The sequence below is a fragment of the Perca flavescens genome, chromosome 3, assembly GCF_004354835.1.
Source record: "Perca flavescens isolate YP-PL-M2 chromosome 3, PFLA_1.0, whole genome shotgun sequence".
Taxonomy (NCBI): domain Eukaryota; kingdom Metazoa; phylum Chordata; class Actinopteri; order Perciformes; family Percidae; genus Perca; species Perca flavescens.
In genome coordinates, this window is record NC_041333.1 from 22,187,769 (window position 1) to 22,214,207 (window position 26,439).

The 26,439-nt window shown below is 42.9% G+C and overlaps 1 protein-coding gene across 13 annotated transcripts in view; it reads right to left on the bottom strand.

The window, feature by feature from the left end:
- The window catches only part of mecom (MDS1 and EVI1 complex locus), a 132,212-nt gene that overhangs the window by 9,202 nt on the left and 96,571 nt on the right, over positions 1 to 26,439 (bottom strand). The window contains exons 1-10 of one of the 13 annotated variants that reach the window (XM_028574194.1): positions 19,459 to 20,247; positions 17,893 to 18,027; positions 10,710 to 10,812; positions 10,423 to 10,536; positions 9,747 to 9,858; positions 9,449 to 9,596; positions 9,118 to 9,298; positions 4,704 to 6,096; positions 4,355 to 4,445; positions 2,742 to 2,768 (exon numbers count right to left, since the gene is read on the bottom strand). In XM_028574194.1, coding sequence (XP_028429995.1) covers positions 2,742 to 2,768; positions 4,355 to 4,445; positions 4,704 to 6,096; positions 9,118 to 9,298; positions 9,449 to 9,596; positions 9,747 to 9,858; positions 10,423 to 10,536; positions 10,710 to 10,758 — 2,115 coding nt within the window. In that variant the 5' untranslated portion in view covers positions 10,759 to 10,812; positions 17,893 to 18,027; positions 19,459 to 20,247. Of the gene's footprint in view, positions 1 to 2,741; positions 2,769 to 4,354; positions 4,446 to 4,703; positions 6,097 to 9,117; positions 9,299 to 9,448; positions 9,597 to 9,746; positions 9,859 to 10,422; positions 10,537 to 10,709; positions 10,813 to 17,892; positions 18,028 to 19,458; positions 20,248 to 26,439 lie in introns of those variants that run through there. The other 12 variants (XM_028574189.1, XM_028574186.1, XM_028574183.1 and 9 more) reach the window with 12 other exon arrangements.

The window sequence follows — 26,439 nt, forward strand, 5'->3', positions numbered from 1 at the left end:
AGTGTGTAAAATATGTGTGCTTAAAGGCATGCACGTAGTATGCAAGTGTGACTGTAGGTGCTTAGTGTGTATCTGTGTGTTGTCAGATACATGTCCGTGTGTGTGTGTTTGCGTGTGTGTGTGTGTGTGTGTGTGTGTGGCAGAGGAGTGATTCATGTCCACTGCTGGGCTGTAAACTATTCTGTGCACAATGCGGGCAGACAGCACATTCGTCAATATGAAAGATGTTGACATTACTGATCAAGGGCCAGACACGGGTAATAATGATATCGCTGGGCTGAGAAGGGCGGGATGGGGTAGGAGCGGGGGCTGGAGGGGGAGTGAAGGGAGAACTAGAGGGAGGGGCGGGGTGAGGGGGTCCCAATAGGCCGCAGGGCCTGTCAGCCCATCTCACACACACGCACACACACACACACACACACACACACACACACACACACACACACACACACACACACACAGGAGTTTTTTTTTTTTAAAGGGGCCACACAAATTTGCATTATTTTGCGTGTATTGAATTTTCAGCCTGTTTCTTATTCTTATTTCCATTCGGCAACAAATCAATGGTGATTCGGGTCCTCCACCAGAGCCCTGCTCCGACTCTGACATTTCATCTCCTGCTTTCACCCCCTGTCACTCTCAGGCTTCACGCCAAGATGGAGCAGACCAAGGGAAAAGAAACAGAGGAAGAGAATCGGAGAAGAAGCATGATGAAGGACTAGACGATAGGGGAGAAGAGTGGGAAGGAAGAGGAAAGAAAGAAAGAAAGAAAGAAAGAAAGAAAGAAAGAAAGAAAGAAAGAAACAGGGCCCGGAGAGAGAAGGACTGATGGATGATGGTGGAGCCTGGTGTTGGGAGCGGCTGATTAGGAGTGACGGCCGAGTGTAAAGTTCCTGCCGCAGCCGTCGACGTTCCCACTGAGGGAGGATGTGGAGTGTCAGGTCCGTTTGATTATGAATATGCCAATGCTGCATGCCATGAATCAAAGGCAAGAGAGAGAACAGAGCCAGAGAGAGAGAGAGAGAGAAAGAGAGAAAGGAGGGCGATGGATTGAAAGATAGGCAAGGGGTTGTGGAGAAGAGGGAGGTGAAATGCTTTCATATTTCTTATGAATGTGCACTGTGTAATTCGTCGGGCTCTTTTCAGGCACCAGAGTGAATTCTCAGTTTGTCTGCTTTGCTCAACAAGAACCCATAACTCTCGGGAACATTAGGTCCCCTAAAGCTGACGGCAGTATCGAGCCTGTCCGATAAGACACTTTTTAGAGCTGTAACTACTCTCTCCCGGCTCCATCTCCTGGGGAATTCTGATCACCGCCTCCACCCACTCATGCTGCTACACTTCATTAAGAGTTTAATCTCACACTTTTGGTCAACCTTTGCCTCCGGATCCTAGAAATGATGGCATAGTCCTTGTAATAAAAAAATATATATATCGGTATTTGACTGGCTGTATGTGGCAGCATTAGATACTAGGAACTTGTCATTGGAATAGTATATAGTGAATAGCTATGGCAAATGCAAGACTTAATGTTTTTCTAAAAAAAGTAATGTATGTTAATATATTAACAATTAAGCTTTGTCCATGATTTAAAATGAATATTTTCATATTAATATTTTCCAGTTCAGTTTGAAATCACTGTTGCATGGCCCATGCTGGTGGAAAAAGAAAATTTTATGCTTTGGCAGACTCTCTAAACGGGTCAAATACTTTGTTTGTAGTGGAGCAGTAAATGATTTACACATTCAATCCCATGGATTATGATGTATTTATGATTAAAAGTAGTAACATCGGTCTGCCACAAATTACACTTTAAAAACCCTCGTCCATTGAGCCGTTTTTATGGATGGTGAGCCAGGTTCATTAGGCCACTGTTTGACAATGCTGTGTGTGTGCGTGAAATGTTCGACTTAAAGAACAAGAGGATAAATGGCTCCACATTTTGCTCTAAAGTGATTTTTCAAAGGTTTTATAACCCCCCTACTTCGTATAAGCAACCCCCCCGACCCACACACACACATGCACCTCACAAAACCCCCTTGTCCGTCCCCCCCGGGCAGTATGTGTGTGTCTGTGAACTTGCTTGTTGCTGTAGCGTCGCTCTGGGACCAGCAGTTGATTGGCTATCTTCAGATGTCAGTGATGCTGTGAGGGCCTTAATTAGTGAGATGCATTCTCAATTGTTGATCTTTATCGGGAACCAGATGTTTGGAGGGAGGCACTAACCCCCCAGTCCCACCGCCAGTGTCCCAAAGAGACTGTTACCCTTGCACTGATGTAAAGCAGCCCCCCTCAACACCACCCTCCATCCCAAGTCCCCCCCATGCCCATTTGCAAGAGCCCTGCTTCATTTTCCAAATAAGCAAACATATATTCAAAGCTGTTGAATGGACACGGAGTAGCTCGGCTGGAAATCCCCGCTCAAATCCCTTTATGTGAATCAGAAAGGGGATATGTCTAGATGTAAACACATTAAAAAGCAAGCCTCACATACTCAAGGGGAATTACTACAAAATAATATAATATTATGTACAATATAAACATTCAGATGACATTTCTTTATATAAGGCCAGAAACAGACAGACAAGTCCAGTCATTGCATGATGGTGATGGGCTAAAGCCATGCGAATGCTGGGTGATGTCAGTTGTAAACTGATATGCATCCCATGCATTAATTCGAAGATGGGGTCTGTTTGGTAGAGATACAGACACATGGCAGTATAGGTTAAAGAGGAACTTACCCAAGATCTCTGATCTGGCAAACGAAACTGAGGGGCGGAACAGAAGGAAAAAAGAAAGCAGTCAGAACCAGGAAGTGGCGCATGAATCAACAGTTTTTGATTGGACACACATGGGTACAGAGGGAAAGATGGATCCCGATGTGATTAACTTTAAATGAGCAATGAGCTGCCTATCTGCAAAGTTATGGTGCTGGAATTATAGGAGGCTCTAATAGTTCCCAACACTTCCTGGTGTTCAATAAGCTCATTATAGCAGGCCACAAATCCAATGCCAGTATGTAATCTAAGCCAGTATTGCTTAGCAGTAAAATATCCTGCCAGGAAATAAAAAACTGAATCACTGAAAGTTGAAAAAAAAAAAAAGTTCCGTCCCCTCAACTTTGCAACCTCTTTTTTTGATATATGGCTCAAGAGTGAGTCAGGTGACTGAAAACAACCCCCCTGAAAAGTATACAGAAGGGCCCCTTGGCTTGTCTGGGTTAGACCCACCCGGGTCTGGTGTTTCTGGGAATGATTTGTGAGTCCAGACATCATAAAGTCATAAAGATGGCCTAAGCACTCTGTTAGTGTTTCTACTGATAGGACACCTCATTAAGGCGTGTGGGACGGCCATGTGACTGCTGCAGGCTGAGCCCATGCAGCAGTCTGGACAGGGGACATAAATCAGACAAATGAAACAGCCTGTAAAAACCAGACCTGAAACGGCCAGAAAAGAGGAAAAAAAAAATCATATGCCTGAGAAAGTAGTGTTTTCACTTTCCGACGGACCGTTCTCACCCGCGGGGGAAGATTAAACAAATGAACGTCAATGCAACACGTTATAGACACACACACACACACACACACACACACACACACACACACACACACACACACACACACACACACACACACACACACACACACATACACATACACACACACAGTATATATACATGTATGGAGTCTGACACTGGAAATAATGGCACAGAGAACCCAGGGGCAGAAATCATTGCTTTAAGAGCATATCATTTTTTATATTGTAATCAAAGACATGTTATGGGAAGACGTGTCAGAGCGTGCCCTTTCTCTCTGCCACATCTGTTTCAGATGGCCAAAACGGGCTTAACAGGCAGTATATTGGATAAGGCTGGAGCCACATACTAATCCCGATTAATCCGGTTCGGTCAGCCTTGGACAATCATTCTGAATTAGAGTTCCTTATACAAAGAGTCATAAAAATATCTTAACTGTTTTAACGCCATGCTGCTGTCACATTTGTAGATATGGGAACCTACGTAATATTGAACTGGTAACAGTGATGTTTTCATGGTTACATGACAAGAGACATCATATCACAACTATAATGAATTTAAAAATGCGCAGGACTGACCAAGAGCTAAGCAAGACAAATTAGGGCTGTTGTTGCCTATTTAATCAATCTAGGCTCAATAAAGGCATCTAAGGTAAACTTTAAATTAAATAAACAGAATAACAGTCAATAGGTAAACATGTATAGTTGGACTGATGAGAATATGTGATTTAGTCCAAACAAGGTGTGTGCCATTTTATTATATTCCTTCTAAATGCCCCAGGTTGTCCCAGTTCCCGCTGAAGCCACAGTCAGAACCTACCTGTGGATGGAAGAGGAAGCCTGGAGCTGGCCGCATGTACTTGTCTTTCAGACTCTCAAACGGGTCGCTCATTCTCCTCTTCTCAACCCTGCTAATAATAGATTTCTCTTAACGCATGTACAGCAGCAAATATTGGTACACTTACATTCAGTGTTACTAAAAAAATACAATTAGCAATTACATGACAGTAAATTACACCAGAAGAGTTTTAGCAGTATGAAAACTTCTTCACAGTCTTGCATAATACAATGTGTAACAGCAGTTAAATTTGTTGTTGTGTTTACATACAATGTAAAACTGCTGTAGTGACATGAATTGTGGTTATGTATGCTACTGGGAATAACAATACCTGTAGATGGGGTCCATGAAGAAAGGGGTGGGCCTGGCATGTTGTAAAGAGGAGTCAGCTTTTGGGATCTCCACCACTGCCTTCTCCTCCTCATACCCCAGGTTATTCTTTGTCTCCTCCTCTCTTGGATTGCCTCCACGGCCCCTAGTCCCCAGGCTCAGGTCTAGCGGCTGATCCTGACCAGTGGAGTGGGAGGCCCCTGGTTTGGAGGCGGCAAATGTGGCAGACTTCTCCTCCTTCTGCTTAGTAGTGAGGTCAAATGGTGACTCGGATGAAGATTTGCCCTGGGCCTTCTTGCAGTCATCTGCCTGAGACTGCGGCTCGCCCTTTGGGCCTGGAGGTCTGAGGTTCCTGTCTGGAAAAGGGTAAACTGGAGGAGAGAAAGCTGGGAAGAAAGGCAGGGGGAACATGGAGGGGTAGGGCATGGATCCGACTTTCTTGTCCTGCAGGCCAGCCAGCCCTGTGGAGCCAAAGTACTTCTCAGCAATGGAGGCAATGGCCTTAATAGAGTCATTCACAGCCCCTGTAACGGCTGTGTGCTCGTCCAGCGAGGATGGGATGAGGGAAGGGCCTGGAAAGTCTTTAGCAGCACTGCTGCCTGTCAGGCTGGGACTCTGGGGGCCTCCTTCACTGGCCTTCCTCTTGGGGCCTTTGCCATTTTCTTGAGTAGCCCCCCTCTCCCTCTCACTGTCCATGTCACTCTCCATCTCGGAGCCTGATGTGCTCTCCAGATCACTTCCACTGGGCGTGCTGACATCGTCCAGGTCACTGCTCTCGGACTGGTCACTCTGCTTGTTCCGCTGCTTTGTGGAGGACGATGAGCTCTGGGTGTGGCGCTCGGAACATGGCATCTGGTTTCCAGGTGCACCACTGTCTTTACGGAGAGCCTTGAGGAGCTCTCGGGACTCCTGAAGTCCAGGGCTTGGAGGCAGCAGTGGACTCTTACTCAGCTCTGCACCAGGCCCAGCAAGAGGTGCATGGGCTGGTTGTCTGACAGGAGAGGTGGCAGGAATGAGCGGTGGCCGGTGGTAGAGTCCAGAGGGGAAGAGGCCAGGGAAGCTGAAGGGAAACGCTGGAGCAGCAGGAAAGGTAAGCCCGCCGTGGTGGCGACTGGCCCCAAAGTAATCAGCCAGCCCAGCACCAGTGTGGCCCATCGCCAGAGCCGATTTGTCCAAGCCAGGGGCGCCAGGGAGTGGCATACCCTGGGCAAACAGTCCCCCTGCTGTGAAATGGTTTTTCCCTTCACAGAAGCGACGGTGCTTGTTGAGGGATGATGTGGTGCTGAACATCTGCCCACAGTCCTTGCACTTGATCTGTGTGCGGCAGTCAGCGTGCATGCGTTTGTGGCGGCACAGGTTAGAGAACTGGGTGTAGGACTTGTGGCATACCTCGCCTGCAGGGACACAGAGACAGACATAAAACGTATCAGTACACATGGACCCCCGCACACACACACACACACACACAGAAAATAACATCACATGATATGACATCTCTAGTTAACAATCTTCAGGCTGGCTGAGGCAAAGGCAGAGGAAGTACAGTATGAATAGTATGCTTGTGTTCCCGTCAATACTCTGACAACAGTTTTCCAGCGAAATAAGGAGAGGTGTGTCCAGATCCTGGCATTGTAAGGGAATCTGTTTGGTTGACGGTGTGAGTCATTTGCTGCCACTCATCACCTGCACATCAAACTAAATTCCCAGGCATCTCCAGCCCCATTGTCCTCCCAGGGACGCTCCCAGGGAGTCCATAAACAATCACACACAGACACTCACACGGACATGCAGGCACATTCACAAAATATTCACATAACATAGACATACAGATACACACACATTCTCAGCCGCGTGCAGTACAATGGCTCTATTTTAAGTTTGTGAAGGAAGCAGAGTTGAATGAATCCTATCCTGCAGTCCGGTTCCCAGGGACAGGTCTCACGTCCTCTACTGGCCCTCTTCCCCCTCCGGGCCTCTCTGTCACCCCCTCACCTTGTCCCCATTGCTGGGTCCCTGTCGTCCTGCGCTAAGTGACCTTCCCACAGTCAACCCCTGTTTGCATGTCTGTCGCTCTGTATGACCCTGGATGACATACAGTGGCAACACCCGGTCCTGAGACAAAACTTCAATGTCTGACATTATCTATCGCCATTATGAGTCTGTCAACATTATCTGCTACCAATGGATGATTAGTTGGAATTGACAAAGTACTACTAGCCAAGTACTTATTGTTTCCCCATGCTCTTTTCTCTTGCTATTCTAATAAAAGTCAAGAATGCAATTTCTGAAAGAGGGGCTATGTTCTACTTTGTTGGCCCCCACCTAAACTAGAGGATATTTTGCAGATCAGCTACGCTACAGATGATGTTTCAATAGAACTTTGATCATCCGACAATATCAGAAACCTGTTAGAAGCAGCTCTGGATGATTGATTTTGCTCACATTGTTATGAGATCTTCAAAACGAGGATAAGGAAGTAGTTAGGCCCACACTGTGATTACACATCTGCATACTTTGGATGCCTTCCAGCCACAAGGTGCACAAGAGGCAATTTAAGGAGATGGAGAGGAAGAGCGGGAACAAGTATTGTGGAAAGATTTAAATAAACAGCCCAGAGGAACGCCAAATGGGAATGCTCGAGCCAAGAGTGAATGTAATCTTATGAAAAAAAGTCTAATGTTAATGAATAGATCCAGAAAAATAACATGAAACGAAATTGTATTTGTGGCTTGGCTTTGGCGGACACAATCAGGGTGGAAAGGTAGTTGAAAACATTTTGAAAACATCTGGGAGAAACAAAATGAAGAGTGCCTGATTTCTTCGATTTTGTCATTTCCTCTCTGTAAGCTGTGCATGTGTCTTGCAACACAGAAGAAAATATTAGGGAACTGAATCTGAATACTTTTCAATTGATTCAAAATAATCAGTTTGAACTGAGGCTGTAGACATTCACAGTGAGGTAGGTATGTCTACTTAAAAAAATAAAAAGTTCTGTCATCGACAGAATGGCTTAATTACTTCTAATAGTCAACAAGTAGTTATTCAATCTGTCCACTCAGTGTGTGTATATGGAGTAGCTGCTTCTATCGCTCTCTCTTTGTGTGTGTTTTTACAAGTATAGCCACATGGCCTGAGCAAACTACAACAAAAAAGCCTTGCACCATAAATCATGTAGTGACATTTACAGACTAACAACACACACACATGACACACTGAGTGTGCGATCTGATTCACTACACGCGTGTATTCGTCAGCTCTTAATAAACTGAAATAAAATATTATAAACACATTCCTGAGAAGAGAGCAGTGGCAAAGTGGTGGCTAGCTCAGTGTCGAAATGAATAACCTGCAGGCCTGAGTGCTTCACTTTCATACAGTAGAGAAGCTCTGATACACACACATCCTTGACACACTGCGTGCGCTAACATACAAACAGAATCACGTGTGCATACAGTACAACACTGAACAAGAGAGAACTCACACAAACAAATCCTTCGGACACACACATGGCCTCTCCCAGGCAGAAGTCATGTTTGAGGCTGCTCTGTCTTTTTTACACAGCTATTAGTTGTTTTTAAACCTGCATATTTTCTCCTGATTACAGCAAATGGACTCCTATTCGGAGGGAGCACAGGGAAGAGGGCTGTACATGTGGTTGCTATTTGTGAGGAATGGTGCATGTGGCGGAGGAAGAGAGGGGAAGAGAGTGGAGTCAGAGGTCTTAAGTGGAGATGCAGTCACTCTGGCCTATGTATTTATGTGTGTGATTGTGTTAATGTGTGTTTGAGCAGGAGAAAGGGTGTGTATTTGGTGTGTGTACAGGTTCATGTGACCTTGTGTGTGTGTGTGTGTGTGTGTGTTTGTGTGTCGGTGTGAAGGATCAGGGAAAGAGAGACGGGGCAAAGGGTGAAGGTCATAATGCTTTAGGGGAAGGAGATCAGATCTGCGGTGGGAGGTGGTGAAAATGTGAAAGGTCACAATGTGTTTGGGTCTTGCAGGAGTTAGCGTTTACTGAGGAGCGGGGAAAAAAAAGTGTGAGAGAGAAAGCAACGTTAGCTGTGGCGTCAACAGCAGGTGAGGCCGGGTCACTGTGAGAGGCAACAGTAAGGTTAGAGTCAAATTACATGCTAGTTTAAAGGCTGTTATCACTATATCAGCACTGTGTGAGAGTGCTGATGCAGATAAAACTGCATCACTCTCGTCTTAAAAAAGTAATCATACCGCCACCCTAAACACAGCTACTATATAATCCCATGGGTGATTCCTGTAGAACATGTACTGTACATGTCTCTTGAGAAGAAGCTGAGGAAGAATAAAAATGTAGTTTTGCAATAACATCACAGTTGTTCTATCAAAGGCAAGTCACAAGCATATTGTAATTATTATTATTATTATAACGTACTGAGTAGACTTACATAGGTAGGGTCTTAGTGACTTACACATGAAGGGCTTGACACTGCTGTGGATGTGCTTATGCTGCTTGAGGCCTGAAGACGTTGCAAACGTCTTGCCGCAGTCAGAGCAGGCGTGGGCCCGCGCCCCAACGTGCTGCGAGCGGATGTGCCTCTGCAGGTTACTGGGGTCTGTGAACACCTGCTGGGGGAAGGAACCATACAAACACATAGGGGAGTTACTATCTGCTTCTACGAACAAGAGAGTAATACAAATCTCCAATAAAGAAAAAGCAGACACATGGACAAACTCTGCTCATTAATTCAAAATCCCCTCCAAGAGTCATCACTCTACCTTTGAGCAGTTTTCACATTCATAGTGCTTGCCACTGTCATGCGACATCTGATGTCGGATCAGGTTTGATTTCCAGTTGAAGGCCTTGGGACACTGGTCACACTTATATTCCCTATCCTCAGAGTGGGACAGAGTGTGGGCCTCCAGACTGCAGGAAACACAGAACATTTAGACATTTGTTTTGTGTCATATGGGTGTTTGAAGATTCCAGCTCTACATCTGTACTGATCGAGATGAAAATTAGACAAAGCTCTCCATACTATACTATGTGTTCTGAGTGCCTCAACTATTCATTTACCTCTGGACATCGGGGAAGACCTGGTCACACTCCTTACACTCGTGTAGACCATGGGACATGCGGAGGGGTCGCATGTCTTGAGGTTCCTGGGCCTGCAGGTCACTGTCCCCTCCTAGATACAAAAGATAAAGTAAAGCAAGAAGGCAGTTTAAATTGATGAAAAAAAATAAAATAATCCAATGTTATGGTATGGGGTTTATCCAAAATTTGTATGTCAAACATTTTTTTAAATTCAAACAGCCAAGGACTGCAGGTTAACTTAAAATGTCAACTTTGTACAGTGTTGAGGTTTGTTTGCACCTATTCCATTACATAGATCATATGGGGAAAATATTATGATTTGCATTGCCGCAGGCCCTGGTCAATTACTGAGTCTGTGGTCTAGTCTCGTACAATTTACACTGAATCTCTTGTTACTAATCTGAAGTCTTGGAAGAATAATGTGGGATATTCTTCACTGCATTAACTGTTGTCATTTAGCTCAGCAATGTTCTAAATAAAACACAATTGATGCCAGTTTGTAGACTCTTCTTTCCTCAGTGTCATTGTTGTTTGATCTCAATTTCAGTGGCTCATATTCTCCCCATTTGGCTACACATCCTTCTTGTCACTCTTCAGTACCGACTTTTTACAATGGCATGGAAATAGCCCACCTATTTAAAAACAAAAGTCAAACCTGGGTTAAGGAAAGAGGAGGGCGGCATCCCACACGGCTGCTTCTGGTGGTCCAGCAGCTGGTTGCGGGACTCAAAGTGCTGGTCACAGTCCTCACAGCGGTACTGCCTCTCCTCTGCATTATGAGAGAGAGAAACATTAGTATATCATGCATTTAAGTGAGGTTTAAGTGTTGTTCAGCTCTTTGTAATGGACAGAAATGTGTGTGTGTGTGTGTGTGTGTGTGTGTGTGTGTGTGTGTGTGTGTGTGTGTGTGTGTGTGTGTGTGTGTGTGTGTGCTGTGCATACCATGAATATCAGGAGCCATGGTGTCACATGAATACTCCTCAGCCTTCATGAAAAGTAGCAGCTCTTCACCCGGGAAAATCTCACTGGTGACTTTGTAGAAGATCTGCAACACACACAAGGGGATTATGATTTAAATGTGTCTTTTATATCACAGCTTAATTACAAAGGTCAAACAAAACTGTATGGATCAACATAGTTTGCTGTGCTGAATTTGCCTTTTGGTGTCTTGTAAAGACGTTGCAGCTGTTTTTGTTTTGTTTTTCATTTCTTAATTTTTTCATTGCCCATAACGGCATCGCAATGTAGGTGAAGCTACCAAATTTTGAAAGCAGCAGAGGTCACTTGGAGTTGCTCTTGGCGCTGTATATACATACACACACACATGCAAATTTGCTACACAATGCTTGTCATATTTGTACCACCACACACTTGGAGGAGACATATGCTGTACATGGAAATACACACTCATTAGCTTGTAATTTACCATCATGTAAGACATCCATCTTCATGAAAACAACATGAAAGCACAAATCATACTGTAGAATAAATATACGGTCTCATGTTGTATACACACACAAAACTGGATTCTCTAGTAATACTTGTAGTAGGCAATACGCGCAAAATAAATGTGTGGAGAGCAAGCTTGGAAATGTATAGTGATAAACTGTAAAAACAAGCAAGCTGTTAAAAAAAAGCATTCTACTAATTGAGTATTGTAGAGATTGATGAAACTTCCAAACAATGAGATCAATTAAGAACTAACACCACACAATTCCACCTTAATCCACTTATTTTCTAAAGCTTCAGTATTTCTAATAGTCATGGTGCTGATTTATCTGCATTCATTGCAACTACATTACAGATTGATTGTGAAACAGTGTGTATTCGGAGGGGGTCAGTCATTTTAAAGAATCAGCTGACAGACCCTGGGACTTTGGCGCTTCCCATGGACACACAATAGCCTTTCGCTGCAAAACAATCAGACATGGCGTTATTTTTGGCATGCTTTGGAGGTTTAACATATTAGCTTCCTCTGCCGCGTTGACGTGACAATGATGATAGGGGGATTTATTAGAAATGCAATAGGGAGGGAGGGGGCTTCTGGGAAGGCATGGGTCACAGGTACACCGCTTATGGACAGAATTCCTGGCGAGCACTCCTAGGAGACTAGAACCACATTGGCTCCGCAGGGAGTTATGATAACTATCTTGGTCACAATAAAGATCATGATGTATTCCGTCGACTATGCTATAATTGTTTGTGTCATTGTTCTAACTTCTGGCAAATAATATAATACTAAATATGACGGTACTTTTTTTTATTATTTTGGGCTCCACTGTGAAGCACAAGAAGTTCCTAGACTGAAAGTCACTGAATAAAGGGTCTGACAAAGGCAGAGCACTTGCATGTCAACAACTGAGGAGCGATTGGTGCACAGTAACCGATGCAGCTTTGTTGTAGCATGAAAGTATGATTTAAATTCAGGCATTAAAACAAAATCTAAGCAGCCAAGAAAGTCAGTGGGAGGGTGGCAGGCACTACAAGTCTGACTCTCATTACAGGGCTAAACCAGAGTCATTACAGTTATCCAGACCAGGAGAGACACATTACATATCAACCACCAAATATAATGCAGAAAATATTCTTGTTTTCATTTTTGCAGAATTTTAGATTTAAATCTTTTCATGAATTTAACTGCTCCATAGAGAACAGTTTGCCAACTTTTCTTTGCCGTTTTGGTGTCTGGTGCTGCACCCTCATTGTTTCTGAGAAAGAATAAAGGGAACTGAACGGTGAGGGTCATGACAGGAGCTTTAATCCTTGACATACCCTACTCCAACCTTTGACTACACCATAAACACACACATGCTTGAACATGGATGGAAGTTCATACATGCATGCATACACAAACAGACACACTCCTTCCGGTGTCCATCACCTCTGTGAGGCCATGCAAATATTGTGATTTAGAAACAATCAAGCAGCAGTTCAAACAGACATGTGAGTCTGCAGGGATTACACTCTGAGAGACTGATACCGAGACCAAGGAGGGAAACTCTTTGGAAAGCTACAAGGGTGCGGACCGAGGCCTCTGAACATAAAAAATAATGGACACTGCCAAAACTACTTTGTCCTTGAATACGAGAGTACAAGTTCATGGTAAAGTGCAACTAGAAGTCTATAATTTGAGTATGCTTTACAAATAAGAGGAATTAATTAAGTAACACATAGTGAGGAAGACAAAAGAGCCAGGTCAGTCTTTCAAGCCAGAAGCAAACATCCACTTTGCTGACGTGTCAGTGACCTCGGACCTCCCTCTTTTAGGGATCAATACACTTTTTTGTTGCTCTGTGTCTCTGTGCTCGCTGCACAAGATGACATGTTTTGGGGTAGCGTAAGTGCACACACGAGCATGCACAGGAGGGCGATTACGAGTATGAGGGGAATTCCCCCAACAGCTCCACCCCTTCCCTGAGGGACGCCACAGATAAACAGTGAAAACACACACACACACACACACACACACACACACACACACACACACACACACACACACACACACACACACACACACACACAAAAAGGCAGGGACTCACTCCAAAACAGAGGACGCAGTGTTTGAATTCTAAGGGGGTCTTCCTTAGCATGTCATGGACACACTAACAAAAACACATCAACACACACTGACTACCAGCAGTATGACAGTGGCTTAAAATACCAGGTCATTCTGTAGATAAGATAGCCAGGGGGTCTGAGTTCACACTGAGAAAGCAATCAGCCTCAGCATCAAGGCCATTTCTTACTTGTACTGAAAACAAAAACAACACAGAAGAAATGAATTTGGAAAATATTTAAACTATTGCTTCTTTGGTAATACACATCTGTACATTTTCACATTAATGCAATAGTTTTCTTCTGCTCTGCACAGGCTGCTGTCGTAGTATATATGTATATGTATATATGTATATATCGTAGTATATATGTATATATATATATACATATATACTTTCACACACTCTTTATGTATTATTTCTCCCTATGTACGTTCATTTATTCAACTCACTACTTATCTTACTCTTTCTTTCTCTCTCACCGTCAACAGTTACAACCATGAGAGGATCAAAGGCCATAATGGGACTACTTGGTTACTTTGACACCATTAGTCATTAGCAGGGTAAACACAGTCACATTTTCCCCGGTCACACCCTGTTGGCCGACTCCTCGCTCACACAGAGCTCAATCGACAGGTATGCCATTCATTGACGCTGCTGTCCTGCCACAATGAACTCTCAGTCTGGGTGCTGCTCTTAGTGCGAACAATTTAAATCTCAAGCCACTTTAACATCTAAAAGCTGTGGAAAGAAAAGGTTATACCTGTGGTTATCAGGGTCATGCAATGTACAGTACTTTTGGCAGTCACCATTACTTGGCTTCTACACTAAAACCATTTGGCGACATAGATAGCAATAAAGAGTACGAGCACACAATGTGCAGTTGGTTCCAGCAAATTGGATGAACATAAGGAAGCCAACTTGCCTGTATTCATGTTAGATCGAGTCAGCTGTGGGAAAGTGACCTTATGAGGAAGCAGCAACTGATCTAATGAACGACATATCGTCAATGTCAGGTGGAAACCCTGCATCTCCAACTTGACTTTTTGGGCATTTTAGTACTGTAACATCACAATAACAAGCATCTTATGTAAATGGTCAGTGTTGGATGTAGAAGATCCCCCCAGGACAGTTTTTACGTGTGAAATCTTAATTTCTTAATTTATAGTATGATCTATTTTTACAATATAATCTTGTACGTTTCTCATGACTGAATAAGCTCCATGCTGTAATCTCAGTGAGTTACAATCACTTCATGATTTTACAGCCAGTGTATGTACATTGTGAATGACTGTCAGTGTTTTGCTAATATGCCCCTCAGCCACTTCATCCCACTCAATATTGAGTGAGAATCAATAGAGTGAATGAGATTAACGCTCATGTCCCTCTGCACCGTCTTATGAAAGGCTCTTCAGGGTCTCGTTGGATGATGTTAATTACACTTTTAATCCATTTTCCTTTCAATTGAATCAGTAGAGTGAGGAGCGCAGTGGAGGGGTTTTCAGCACTAATTGCCCTAATTATCTTAACGACAATACATGCTGATCGTGGAAGGATCTATGCAAGTAGTGCTCAGGCTGCGTCGTTCAGTTCAGTGCATCAGCAAACAAATGAGGATATCAGGGGAGCTTGGGCAGGGATGGTCGAAGGCTAAAGTTGGACACAAACGGCAGGTTGTAGGCCAAAGTTAAAAGACTTAATGATTACAAATTAGCTTAGCTGAGATTGTTTGTCATTCATTATTTTATCTTATATACTTTCAAAGAATTTTGTAAAATTCTTCTCACTTCACGTCATTTTCAGATCTCCTCAGAGAGCCATTTTTATTTGTAAAAGGACTGAATTCAAACCTACGCAGGCTGAATTAATTACAGATTTCATTGTGACTCTCAAACTGCGACACCTGCCATCTCCTCCCTGTCCATCATTTCCACTCTGCTTTCCACTCTGCAGTGTCAAACACAGAAACGTCGTACAAATAAAGGCTGTCCTTGTTAAATTTAGTTAAAATACTGAATGTGCAGCTAATTCTACTATTAAAGAAAAACAAAAAATATATAAACTGTAACTTTAATCCCATTAAATTAAAAAAGCCAGACATCTACAGTGACGCAATGTTTTAGAGCCATTAAAGTCACTCTCCAAATACCAGTTTCAAAATTTTAATTTGTGTTCCCTTGGAATGAGAGAATCTTGGTTGTTCAGATATGTGGGAAATTATAACTATAGAGAAGATTACAAGACTGCAGATCCGTTTCAGTTGGAATGACTAGAGAATTGATTCCATATACTAATAAGGATTGACATTCTTTTTGCTAATTTTTGCAGCAGTTTATGCCATTGTAGTAGAGAAAATTGGATAGAAATGAATTGCGAGAGAGAAAGAGAGAGGAAAAGGAGAAGAGGGATACCAAACAGTTCCTCCAGTAAGACAAAACAGGCTTTTTCCCCTCTCACTCTCTCTCTCCCTACTCATTCATTCCTCTCTCACTCCTTCACCCTCCTGAGATTGGTCATAAAGTTTTATGATAAACAGAACTGGGTTAGAAATAAGAGGACTACGGAGGCCCGTTTTACTCTCACGCTGGCAGGGCTAAATTGGTGCTTGAAAAGAGCCAGGACCAAATAACGACCACCACACCTGGAAATTGCTGTCGTTGTGTGACATTGTCTTAAAATAAATCATGCAACAAGTCATCTCTGCTGATGGCATGGAGTGAGAAGAGTTGTTTAAATTTAGTTCTGATGGGACGGTTTAACAGAACAAGTAATATGTAAGCCCTGGGTAGCTTGGTTTGTGGAAATCTGGTGATGGTACACGTTGTGCGGCGGGTGTGTAATATGTGGTTTCAGGCTGGGTTTAGACTCAGCACTTCGCTGTGGCAGTAAAACCTGTTGGAATCAGGTACTGTGTGTTTTTAACATTTCCAGCTCGGAATGAGGAGCTTGGGGAGTCATCTGAACCGCAATGAACAATTCACAGTCCTGCAGAGCACACACACACACACACACACACACACACACACACACACACACACACACACACACACACACACACACAATCTAAAAATCTGACAGCGACTATACAAGACCACCTCCTTTCATTCTATGCATTTTAACCATAAAGACAGGCATTGTGAGACCCTACAGTGTGTTTTCAAAAACACCAATGTTGGCCGGAAGGCTTAAAGACGGCACATTGTGCTGTGTTGTGACAGTGTGTAATAGTTAACAATTGCCTCATCATAGCCATGTCCGTGACCTGTCGGAGCCTTACACAGCCACCCGAGCAGAACCACAGTGTTGACAGCGAGTCACACCTCGCGGAGAGGGCAGCTCAGGAAAGCTCTCTCTGCTTGTTTGCTTCTCTGTCTCTTTTTTAAAAGAGAAGGGGTAAGTACTTATGGAAAGCTTATCTTCTTCTTCTTTCCCCATTTCCTATTCTGTTCATTAAAAGAGCATCCGCTCTATCAAACTCATCCTTCTTTACTAAGAGCGCATGAAGGGTAACTAAGACAGACATGTTTAAGAAGAACAGGAGATTTGTTCCTGAGAAGAGTTTTTATCTGTATGAAAAATGTTCTTACAGTTTACATGGCTACTATTGTATTTGGATCGACTTAATTAATACTCTACTGTCATGTACTTTTCACTGAAAATTCGACAGGTGACACTCAACAAGTAATCTAGGTGGACCACCGGTGAGAAGTGATGACAAGCATGCAGGCTAAATTATGTTTTTTTATTCGGGTCAAGCTGTAGTATGCTCTATACACATGTCAAATGAAGTTTAGCCTCTTCTCTTCCTGCCTTGCTGTGCGTTTCTGTGTAGAGAAGGCGTCTGGCCATGGCATGACTGAGATGAACAGGCCCCCATGTGTGCAGCACGCACCTCTCTGCACAGCCAGGTGAGCAGCAAAAGGACTGTGACATTCCTGGCATATCTAAGAGTTTATATCGCAAGCGTGACAGGGAAGTGTGTGGAACTATCATCTCGGCGGGCAGCCTCTGATCCTGCCCTGTGGTCCTCGCACGGCAGAAGCCAGAGCACAATTACAGAAAGAAAACACACATACAGATAGCGAGGAGTCTCTGCAGTGCAGCGTGAGGGGAGAGCTGTGTGTGTGTGTGTGTGTGTGTGTGTGTGTGTGTGTGTGTGTGTGTGAGAGAGAACTGAAGGCAGGGTGGGCCAGCCGCTCATGGGACTATCTGACTTGGATCACAATAACACCTTTTAACACAACAGCATGCAGAGAGGTCAACCATCGGAAAATACAGGAAAGCCTTCTGGCATTGGAGTTATGTTGAAAAAAAAAAAAAAAAGCAGTTTCAAAGATCTGAATGATTCTTAGTTGCACTTGATTCATCCAGCCAGACGGCAAGATTCAGGCACATCACCATGTGGGAGTTCGAAACCAAGTCATCCACATGTTTTCTCTCCCTCTTTCTCTCTCTCTCTCTCTCTCTCTTCTCTCTCTCTCTCTCTTCTCTCTCCCTCTTCTTCAGATCATATTCATCTTGATTTTTGTTGAGGTTGTTCAGCCAGGCAGGCTGCGAGTGTCTCAACGTACCTGATCATCTATCTGGCACGCTGTCAGGTTATGCTGCTTGGCCGCAGGGGCAAACTGGATGTGCTTCAGCCAACTCCCGATATCTGGCTTGCTGGCATCCACGCAGAATTTCACATGGCCTGACCCGTCCAAGATCTGCAGAGAGAGAGAGAGAGAGAGAGAGAGAGAGAGAGAAAAAAAAGAGAGAGAGAGATCAGACTTTGATCAGTATCAGCCCAGGTTACTGTGTCCAAACACTGACTAACCACATACCTCCCACAGAGAAATAAGACTCAAATGTTAGGAACTGCTCTGTCACACACACACACACACACACACACACACACACACACACACACACACACACACACACACACACACACACACACACACACACACACAGAGAGAGAGTACAAGCAAAATCTATGTTAATCTAAAAATCCCTTTGTAATATAAAAATGGTTGTGTGCATGTATTTTATGAGGAAATGCCTGTGACTTTTGTTATTACCACAAAAATAATAACAATACATTTAATAAAACTAAATAAAATAAAAATAAAATAAAAAATAATAAAATCTTATATATCTGTGGCATTTATTTTTTTGTTCACCCCTGAGAAAGCTTTCAAGAAATTATGTCATTTCTATTGCAGTTATAAAAAAAATTTCATGTTTTTTTTAGCAACAATAAATCAGTACCAATACAAGACTGTAGAGCCCCCGACATGTATACATCAATTAATTAATAAGATTAGAAAATAAAACAAGGCTGCAAAAAATATGTAATGCAACGAATTCTGATTGATCAGTCTGGTAATATGTTGTTCATTAAAAACGAATTTTAAAATATGCTGCTAAATTATTCTGGATGTAAACTGACTTCAGCTGACGTTTGAATTCGTTTCTGACAATGTACGTTCATCGAATAAATTTGCAAACCATATTGATTTTAACAGTTTGTTTTTATAAGTAGGAATTTAAAACAATATTTGCCTAATTAGACGATATAATAATAATCATAAAAAATAGAATACTCATAATAATAAACGAATACACCAATTGTATTAGTCTGCTATACACAACATGAACACTAAAAGCATCTAAAGAACAATAAATACAATGAAGTGAATTATTATGCAAATCATAAGATCACTGCACTTACATCGTTCACAAAACATTTATACAGCATTTCTCTTAACGAATTGTAAACGGTATAACGCTGTTTTAATGTGTTAATATGTATTACGCAGCAGCTGCAAATAAATAAATGGCAGGAAACCGCGATTGATAAAAATGATGAAGACGCAGCCGATCGTTGGGACGCAAAACGGAATCTCCATCAGGGTCACACATCTGTCTTTCTGCCTTTGTATAACCTGCCACTGAATAAATATTTAGCTTGCATAAAGCCCTTTGTCTGTACTAACACTGGATCTAGCCATGCATCATGCAAAAACACGCTCCAGTATTTCGCTAATTTAACCGTCAAACTAAGTTTTAACAATGAATCTTTTTTTGTTTGTTGTTGCTGTCAATGCAAGTCGCTTAACATTTCTTTTTTTTATCCATAAAGTCTTTTCTCTTACCGTTGGAACTCGTTTGCTCCGGCGTGCGACAGTTAAAACCTCTTGGGAGAATAACTGCCCTGCTAACTAAAGAGAAAAGTGATGAAAAAATAAAAAATAAATAAAAAACCCGTGAACGATCAAAAACTCGAAAGTCAAATTAACAATAAAACTACAAATTGTCTTTGCTAAGGCGCGTTCTCCGGAGTTGTGGCATTGTAAAAACAAAGCACCAGTGTTCGGTGTAGCGGTGTCTCTTCAGGTCTCCGAGCCGCAGGACGAGTCCACTCCTCTCCGGTGCGACTGTCCCCCGGACACCGCGCGCTGGCTAGTCAAGTAAGTAAAATCCTTTCTCACTAAAATTGTCTCACAGACACCGCTGACTCGGGACAATCTCCTCTCACTGTCCTACAGACACCGCGGCTCGGAACTAAATCACCTCCGGTATAGGCTACACCAACTTGTTCCCAACTTTTCACTGTGTGCGCTTCGCTTGGCTCGTCCGCTCCTCTCTTGTCACCCCTCCTGTCTTGACGCACCCAGGTGTCCTCTAGGAGCCATTCAACTTTTCATTTTTCTCTTCCTCTACCCCCTCCTCAGCCAGTCGGGATGTGTCGTCTATGATAGCAGAAAGATTCAAGGGTGGAGGGCGGAGGGGTGGAAGGGAGGGGTGGTGTCAAGCATCGCCCCTTACTTTGCGCGTCCCGGACAGTTTGCGTGATGTTTCTCTTGCACGCATTGTCTCATAAAGAAGGATCCAGCGGCATCCATCTCTACGGCCCAGAGAGAGAAGCGACTCAAAACACGAGACTGTCTTCGCCTCTGTCCCCCGGTCGGAAGCGACTCCTCTCCGCAGTAAATTTTAAAGTGACAGGGGCCCGGGGTTGGAGAGGGTGAGCGGGGTCAGGGAGAGGTCGGGATGAACTACACACACACACACACAGCACACTTTAATGAACCAACACAGGCATCACAACGCCTATTATTATACACGTGTTCCCAAACTTTATCACAACACGCCGCGCCAGTTCATGGACCGTTTTATGACATTATTAACCTGAACTGAGTTTTTATTTCTATAATTTTTCTCCCCCCCTTTTCTTTCTGTTACCTCCAGGTCATGCTTTAGTTTTGATTCGCAGCTATGTTAGAGTAACAACAATAAGACAAGTGAGAACTATAATAAAAAAACAGTCCCCTTATTCTCTAATTGTGCTCGCCTCAGACTTAAGTGTTCCTCTTGGGGACCTTCAGGAAACTCCATAAGGACCGCTGGAAGTCCCTGTGCCACAATTTGCGAAACACTGACCTAATCACCTGCTTTTCTCTGACTTGAACAAAAAAATGAAATGTGCAGGTTGTTATAGGTGTAGCCATACGTGCGTTTGCCTCACAAAATCGCCCCCTTCACCAATACGCGCCCATACACACAAGCAACGTAGCCTATTCATGTTTTGTTTTTTTTAATTTTAATGACTCAGTTTGGTAGTTTTTGAATCAATCTTGAAATGAGGCTAAACATAAAGATTTGTATTCTTGACTTTAACTGCTCTGGCCTCTCTGCACCTGCTTTACAACAGACTCGAAAGCAGACATACACTGTTGTATTTCTTCAGTGTCTAATCTAGATGTAAAAGTTTAAAGCTGGAAACGATACTGTGAATAAACGGACAAGGGGATAGAATAATAAAGAAACGTCCTCGTTGAGTATATTAGGCAGCTCATAAAGCCGGAGAGACAGGGCTTTGGCGGATGAGAGCTGATGATGATGGATAATGCCTCACACTGTGACATTGACCTTCCATCCCAGATAATGCCTATTGTTTTAGCGAAATCGCGGAGCAAATGTGCAGGAAGGACAGGAAAAATCATGTGTAAATAAGGCAGGACCCCGCCACCGATTCCCATCGTCTCGCGCTCCTTGAGAACCGAGGAGAGACCCCGGTCCGCCCGGTCATTGATTTCCTGCCTCTCCTCGACTTGTCCATTGTTGGAACCCTTTTTAATTTAGCCATAAATTGGGAAAGCTCAAGTCGAATGAGCTGTTCTATTTTCTTCCTGTCAGGATGAGGGATTTGTTTTATGATGCATTGTGTATTAAATACAAGTAATCTGGGAAAGTGATTGCTTCACGGCCTCCTCGGGTCTGATCGAGGATCCTGATAGAGAGAGGGGTCTGAGCTCGTTTCTGAAAAGGAGGAAATGTCTGAAAAAGGAGGATAAACACGCGGGGTTTGTTTGTGGTATCACCGGGGGTAAATTGGGGTAACAGTGGCAGGACCCCATAAGCCTGGCAACATGAAGGAAGGTTGTACTTCTCCCCCCTGTCAGGAGATGGCGTGCTCAACTGAACTGAACTTTTCTAAACATTTCTGAATGGATAACATTTCAGAGGACAATATGAGAGTTAAACACAGTTATGGCTTGGCATTTCTCGTCGAGTTTTTCTAATCTTCTTTTTTTTTAATTAAAATTCTTACCATCATATATTGGAGAAAATAATAACAATCAGAGCAAAACTGTGAGATATAACAATGTGACTTAAATGTCTGTTTATGACAGTGGTCAGACATCAGATGGATGGAAGTTTTAGGGTTCAAATGTTTTGGACTGAGTAAACTGACTCCCATGCACAGCAAAAAAAAAAAAAAAAAAAAGAAAAAAAAGAAAAGAAAAGAAAAATCAATCCAACTTTCCTTTGTTAATCACGTGATCACATGTTGGCCTTTATTTCTGAGCCGTGAATTCCATTTGAGGTTGAAAGCACCGCAGCTTATATCTCAGTTTGTAACAGTCTGCTCTATCAGTCAGCTTTTTGTTTTACTTGTTATACGATGGGGGTCATTTCTTTCTCGTGCGTGTGAATTGCAGCACAAAACATCTCCATTAAGGCGTCCAACTGCTAGATGGGACATGAAAGATTCAGCTGTAGGAACTTGAATATATAATCACCTGAACGAGCGGCTATAAAGCCCTGGAATCTACACTGAAAAGACAGATGGGGGTGAATTTGAAACGCTTGTTCATTTGTTAATAAAGCACGAGAATGATTTGCAAGGCGTATAGCTCTAATTTATATTTATTTCACCAATCCGCCATAAGCACTGTTCTAATGTGCTGATATGAAACAAATCTGTTTTATCAGAATTATGCCATGCCTTTGTCATAATGGTTTTGACATAGCTACTAAATAGCGGTGTGGAAAAGCTGTTTATCAACAAATTACAAACCAAACACATGCAGGCTTGAGGGTATGTTAGTTCCGACTATATCATGCCACACAGCATTTCATACTTATTTAACAGACTCTTAAAACATACAGCATCCGCGTAATGTTTAGTGCTGAGGCTTTAAAGTGCTGTGAAATTCTTGAAAGGAGGTTAAATTGCTTAAATGGGCCCATGCTTATTTAGCTTGAGGCTTTCTTGTTTGTTTTAAGAGTTCAGTCACGCAAAAAACAATTCAATTTATACATGAATGTGGAGAATTTCTTTTTTTAATAATCAAATAGCTTCATATTTTACTTGATCTGAGCTAATGTGGGCCTGTTATCCTTTGAATAACTTTGCAGTAATACATTTTTTTTCTGGAATATAAAAAAGTGACTTTGGATTTTGCTGCTCCATCTAGAGCCATGTGAAGTCAGATGGGACAGGCTGGAGAAGAGGGGGATTCCCGTGTGGGTTGCAAACTGACTCCAGCCAGAGCTGCAGAGCCTACCGCTGCAGCCGAGGGGCCACATGGAAACACTGTGTAGGACTGTGTGCTGCATTCCAGCACATCCTCCAGGAGAGAGGGAAGAAAAAAAAAAAAAAAAGAAAGAGAGGAGAGACAGAAAATATTGCAGCCAAATCCACATGAAATAGTTCTACCATTCACAGTGAGACCTCCTATTGACACTGGCGAAAAGCTGCATTAAGCCTCCATCAAGACTCTGTATACACACGGCCCCCTGTGCATTTTATTTTGCTTAAATGTGGGGCGATACAATCAAGTGGTAAAAACTCGTTTAAAGCTCAAACAATCGGTCAGCCTACAGTTTGCACACCACTCTGCAGCTTTTTCTTTAATGAACACATCCATCCGTAAAGATTAGTGCACAATATATTAACTGTGTAGCTTTAAGTCCCTATATTAAAGGACAGACCTGGTGTCCATACAGCCCATTTACCATTAAAACAGAACAGAGGAAATGAAAGGGGAAAATGTAAATACAAAAATTTCCTTGGGTCTGGAAGTAGGCCCATTGTGAGCGGCGTGTTAATCTCCACCTCAGTAATTTGGTTCTGCGGGAGAAGACAGAAGCCCTGCTGCTGTGCCCTGCACTTCATAAATCACTGCTTTATGTGGACAAGGTCAGTGCCCCCCACCCCCACCCCCACCTTCAGCTCCCCCTTCCACTGGCCCCTCCGCCATGTTTACCCGGCCGCCCGGGGGCTCTCAGGACCAGACCAGCTCACTTCTAATTACTTTGGATTATTTTCATTTGCCGGGGGATAGTCAGGCATTCCGAAAGAGAGAGAGAGAGAGAGAGAGAGAGAGAGAGAGAGAGGGATGATTTCTTGACAAATTCTGTGGCCTGTGAGGAACAAACCCAGCGTGTTTGATGAATAAGCACCCGGTCATTTTGTTTAGGCACTGTCTGTTCCTGTCTCTGACAGCTCCTTGCTGTCACAGGTCAGCCCGAGCACTGCATGTCTAACACGTAATTTATTTCATTTGCAACCTAAAAATAACAGTTTTCTTTAAGAATAGGGGGTTCTTCCCGTGTAGTGAAATAATTCCATTTGTATCCATGAGGGCATATGTATTTGTTTCACCAGTTTTATAGCTACAAGTGTCAATATTGGAACAAGGCAAGGCATGCTGCTTGATTGAGAGGATTTTATGAGGAGACATAAATGATCTCATCTTATTTAACAGTTTAGAAAAGACCTGTGAGAGAGGCTTCTTGCAAAGTGATATTGTGCTTTATCATCATTTAACCTATTTGTTAACCTAAGCTGCAGACCAATAAAGAGAAAGAGAAACACACTTAAATGATGAAACATTAAAATAACAGAATCCCCACAAAATGCTACCCAGAACCTGGGCGAGGGAGTCTTGGGAGGCTGGAGTGGGGTGGGGGGGGGATAGTGATGTACAGAAAGTAGTACAGGCAGTGGTAATCACAGACACTTCCTCCGCAGAGCCTCAGCATACAGGGCCACACTGTATGTGGGCTTCGTGGTGCGATAAAGCTGCAGAAGAGTCAAAGGTCACGTTTTTCAAGCATAAATTCAGCGGGCACACGGCTCCTATACGCATGGGACAGACTGGCTGGGCTGGAGTGGGTTGTTTAAGTTTCCAGAGGAAGGGGGGAGGTAATTAGAGCATGTTGCCACAGGGTGAACAAATCAGCTCTAAAACGCTCATAGATATCATCTTTAAAAGAGCTTTTTTATGCACAAGAGGTAAAGCGGTGTGGAACTGAACACGGCACTTCAGATGTTCAAGTGTCACACATTCATTACATTTATTGAGGTCTCTTCTCATGTTTAAAGCCAGGGCTCTGCTGCAACATAAGGACAATCTAATTTTCATATACCGTGTCCAATTGGAAGGCTAATATTTTAATGCTGGCGGATAACAGACAGATGTGACACTTGTTCAGTGTGACAGGAGAAAATGCTGCCATGACAGTTAAATAAAAAAAGCGGAATCTTATAGAGCAGGCTAATATAGTAAGGATGAACACATATCAGATTTGTATAGAAGCTGATTGGAGGTAAAACATATATAGTTATAACTCTCAATAATAGTGTTATATTTACAATTAGCCTAAGCTTGAACAAGACACAACATAAAACCATTTAATATTTCCTAGACAGAGCAATGACTTTAGTGAAAAAGACCATTTACCCGATGGCGAGGCAGGTGGAGAAACAGACACCCAACACTTTATGGCTCACAGACACACAGACCCTTTTGTGTTTACTTTTATTGAGTGTTTCCCTTTTATTGCAAAGCAAAGAAAAAGGCGCATATTGTTGTACCGAGGAGAAAAACATTGAGAAACATGACAAGTGGGACTAATGGGTATTTCTTATCCAAAATTTACAAGTGGGCAAAACTGCAATGTGAGAAAGTGAGAATGTACTTGAGTAAGTGCAAAGCATAAGCACATTGTGAAAGTGTGTTCAGTATGTCCGTCATGCACACACATGGAAACCCAGACCCCACACACACACGCACACGCACACACACACACACACACAGACAAATTTGTTACCCAGCACGGGTCAGCTCAGTGTATGTGGGCATGATTAAAGTCAGAATTAACTCGGAAAACAACAAATCAGTAGCAACAGCCCTAAAATGAAGGAAAGCTGAGCAGCTCACACATAACACAGGGACACGGAGTGGCTCCCATTAAAGGCTTCACTGGCTTTCAGTAGCATCAAAGAGGCCCCTGAGTTAGGCTGGGATTATATTTAACCCGGGAGCTTGTTGCACTGCTGAGTACAGGGCACATGCTGATGCTGCTGCCAGTACACCATGCTTCTGCCATTTAGACCAACGCTCTCATTAAAATGTGGCTTGGGCACTATTTTCTACAGGAAAATACACATGGAGTAATGCACGGACACACACGAAAACACAAAAACAAGTCAACAACAAAACATGAACATGACACATTACCATGGTGACTATGATGAATTCATGATCATATTGTATGATCTGGTATTTGTTTAACTATACTCTATAGAAGTGGTGTAATATTTTAAATTCTTAACAATATTTATCCTTCTATAATTCATCATCCTTTACCAGTTGTGCATGCTAGAGCTAAGGCATACACAACATTTACAAATTTAAGGATATTTTCCAATATTGATATATACTGAATCACAATATGGCAAATATGGTATTATATATAAATCACTTATGTTCACAGCAATGAACCGTGTTCTGCAGTTAGGCAATACAAGAGACCAAAATCCTCATATGTGAAAAACTAGA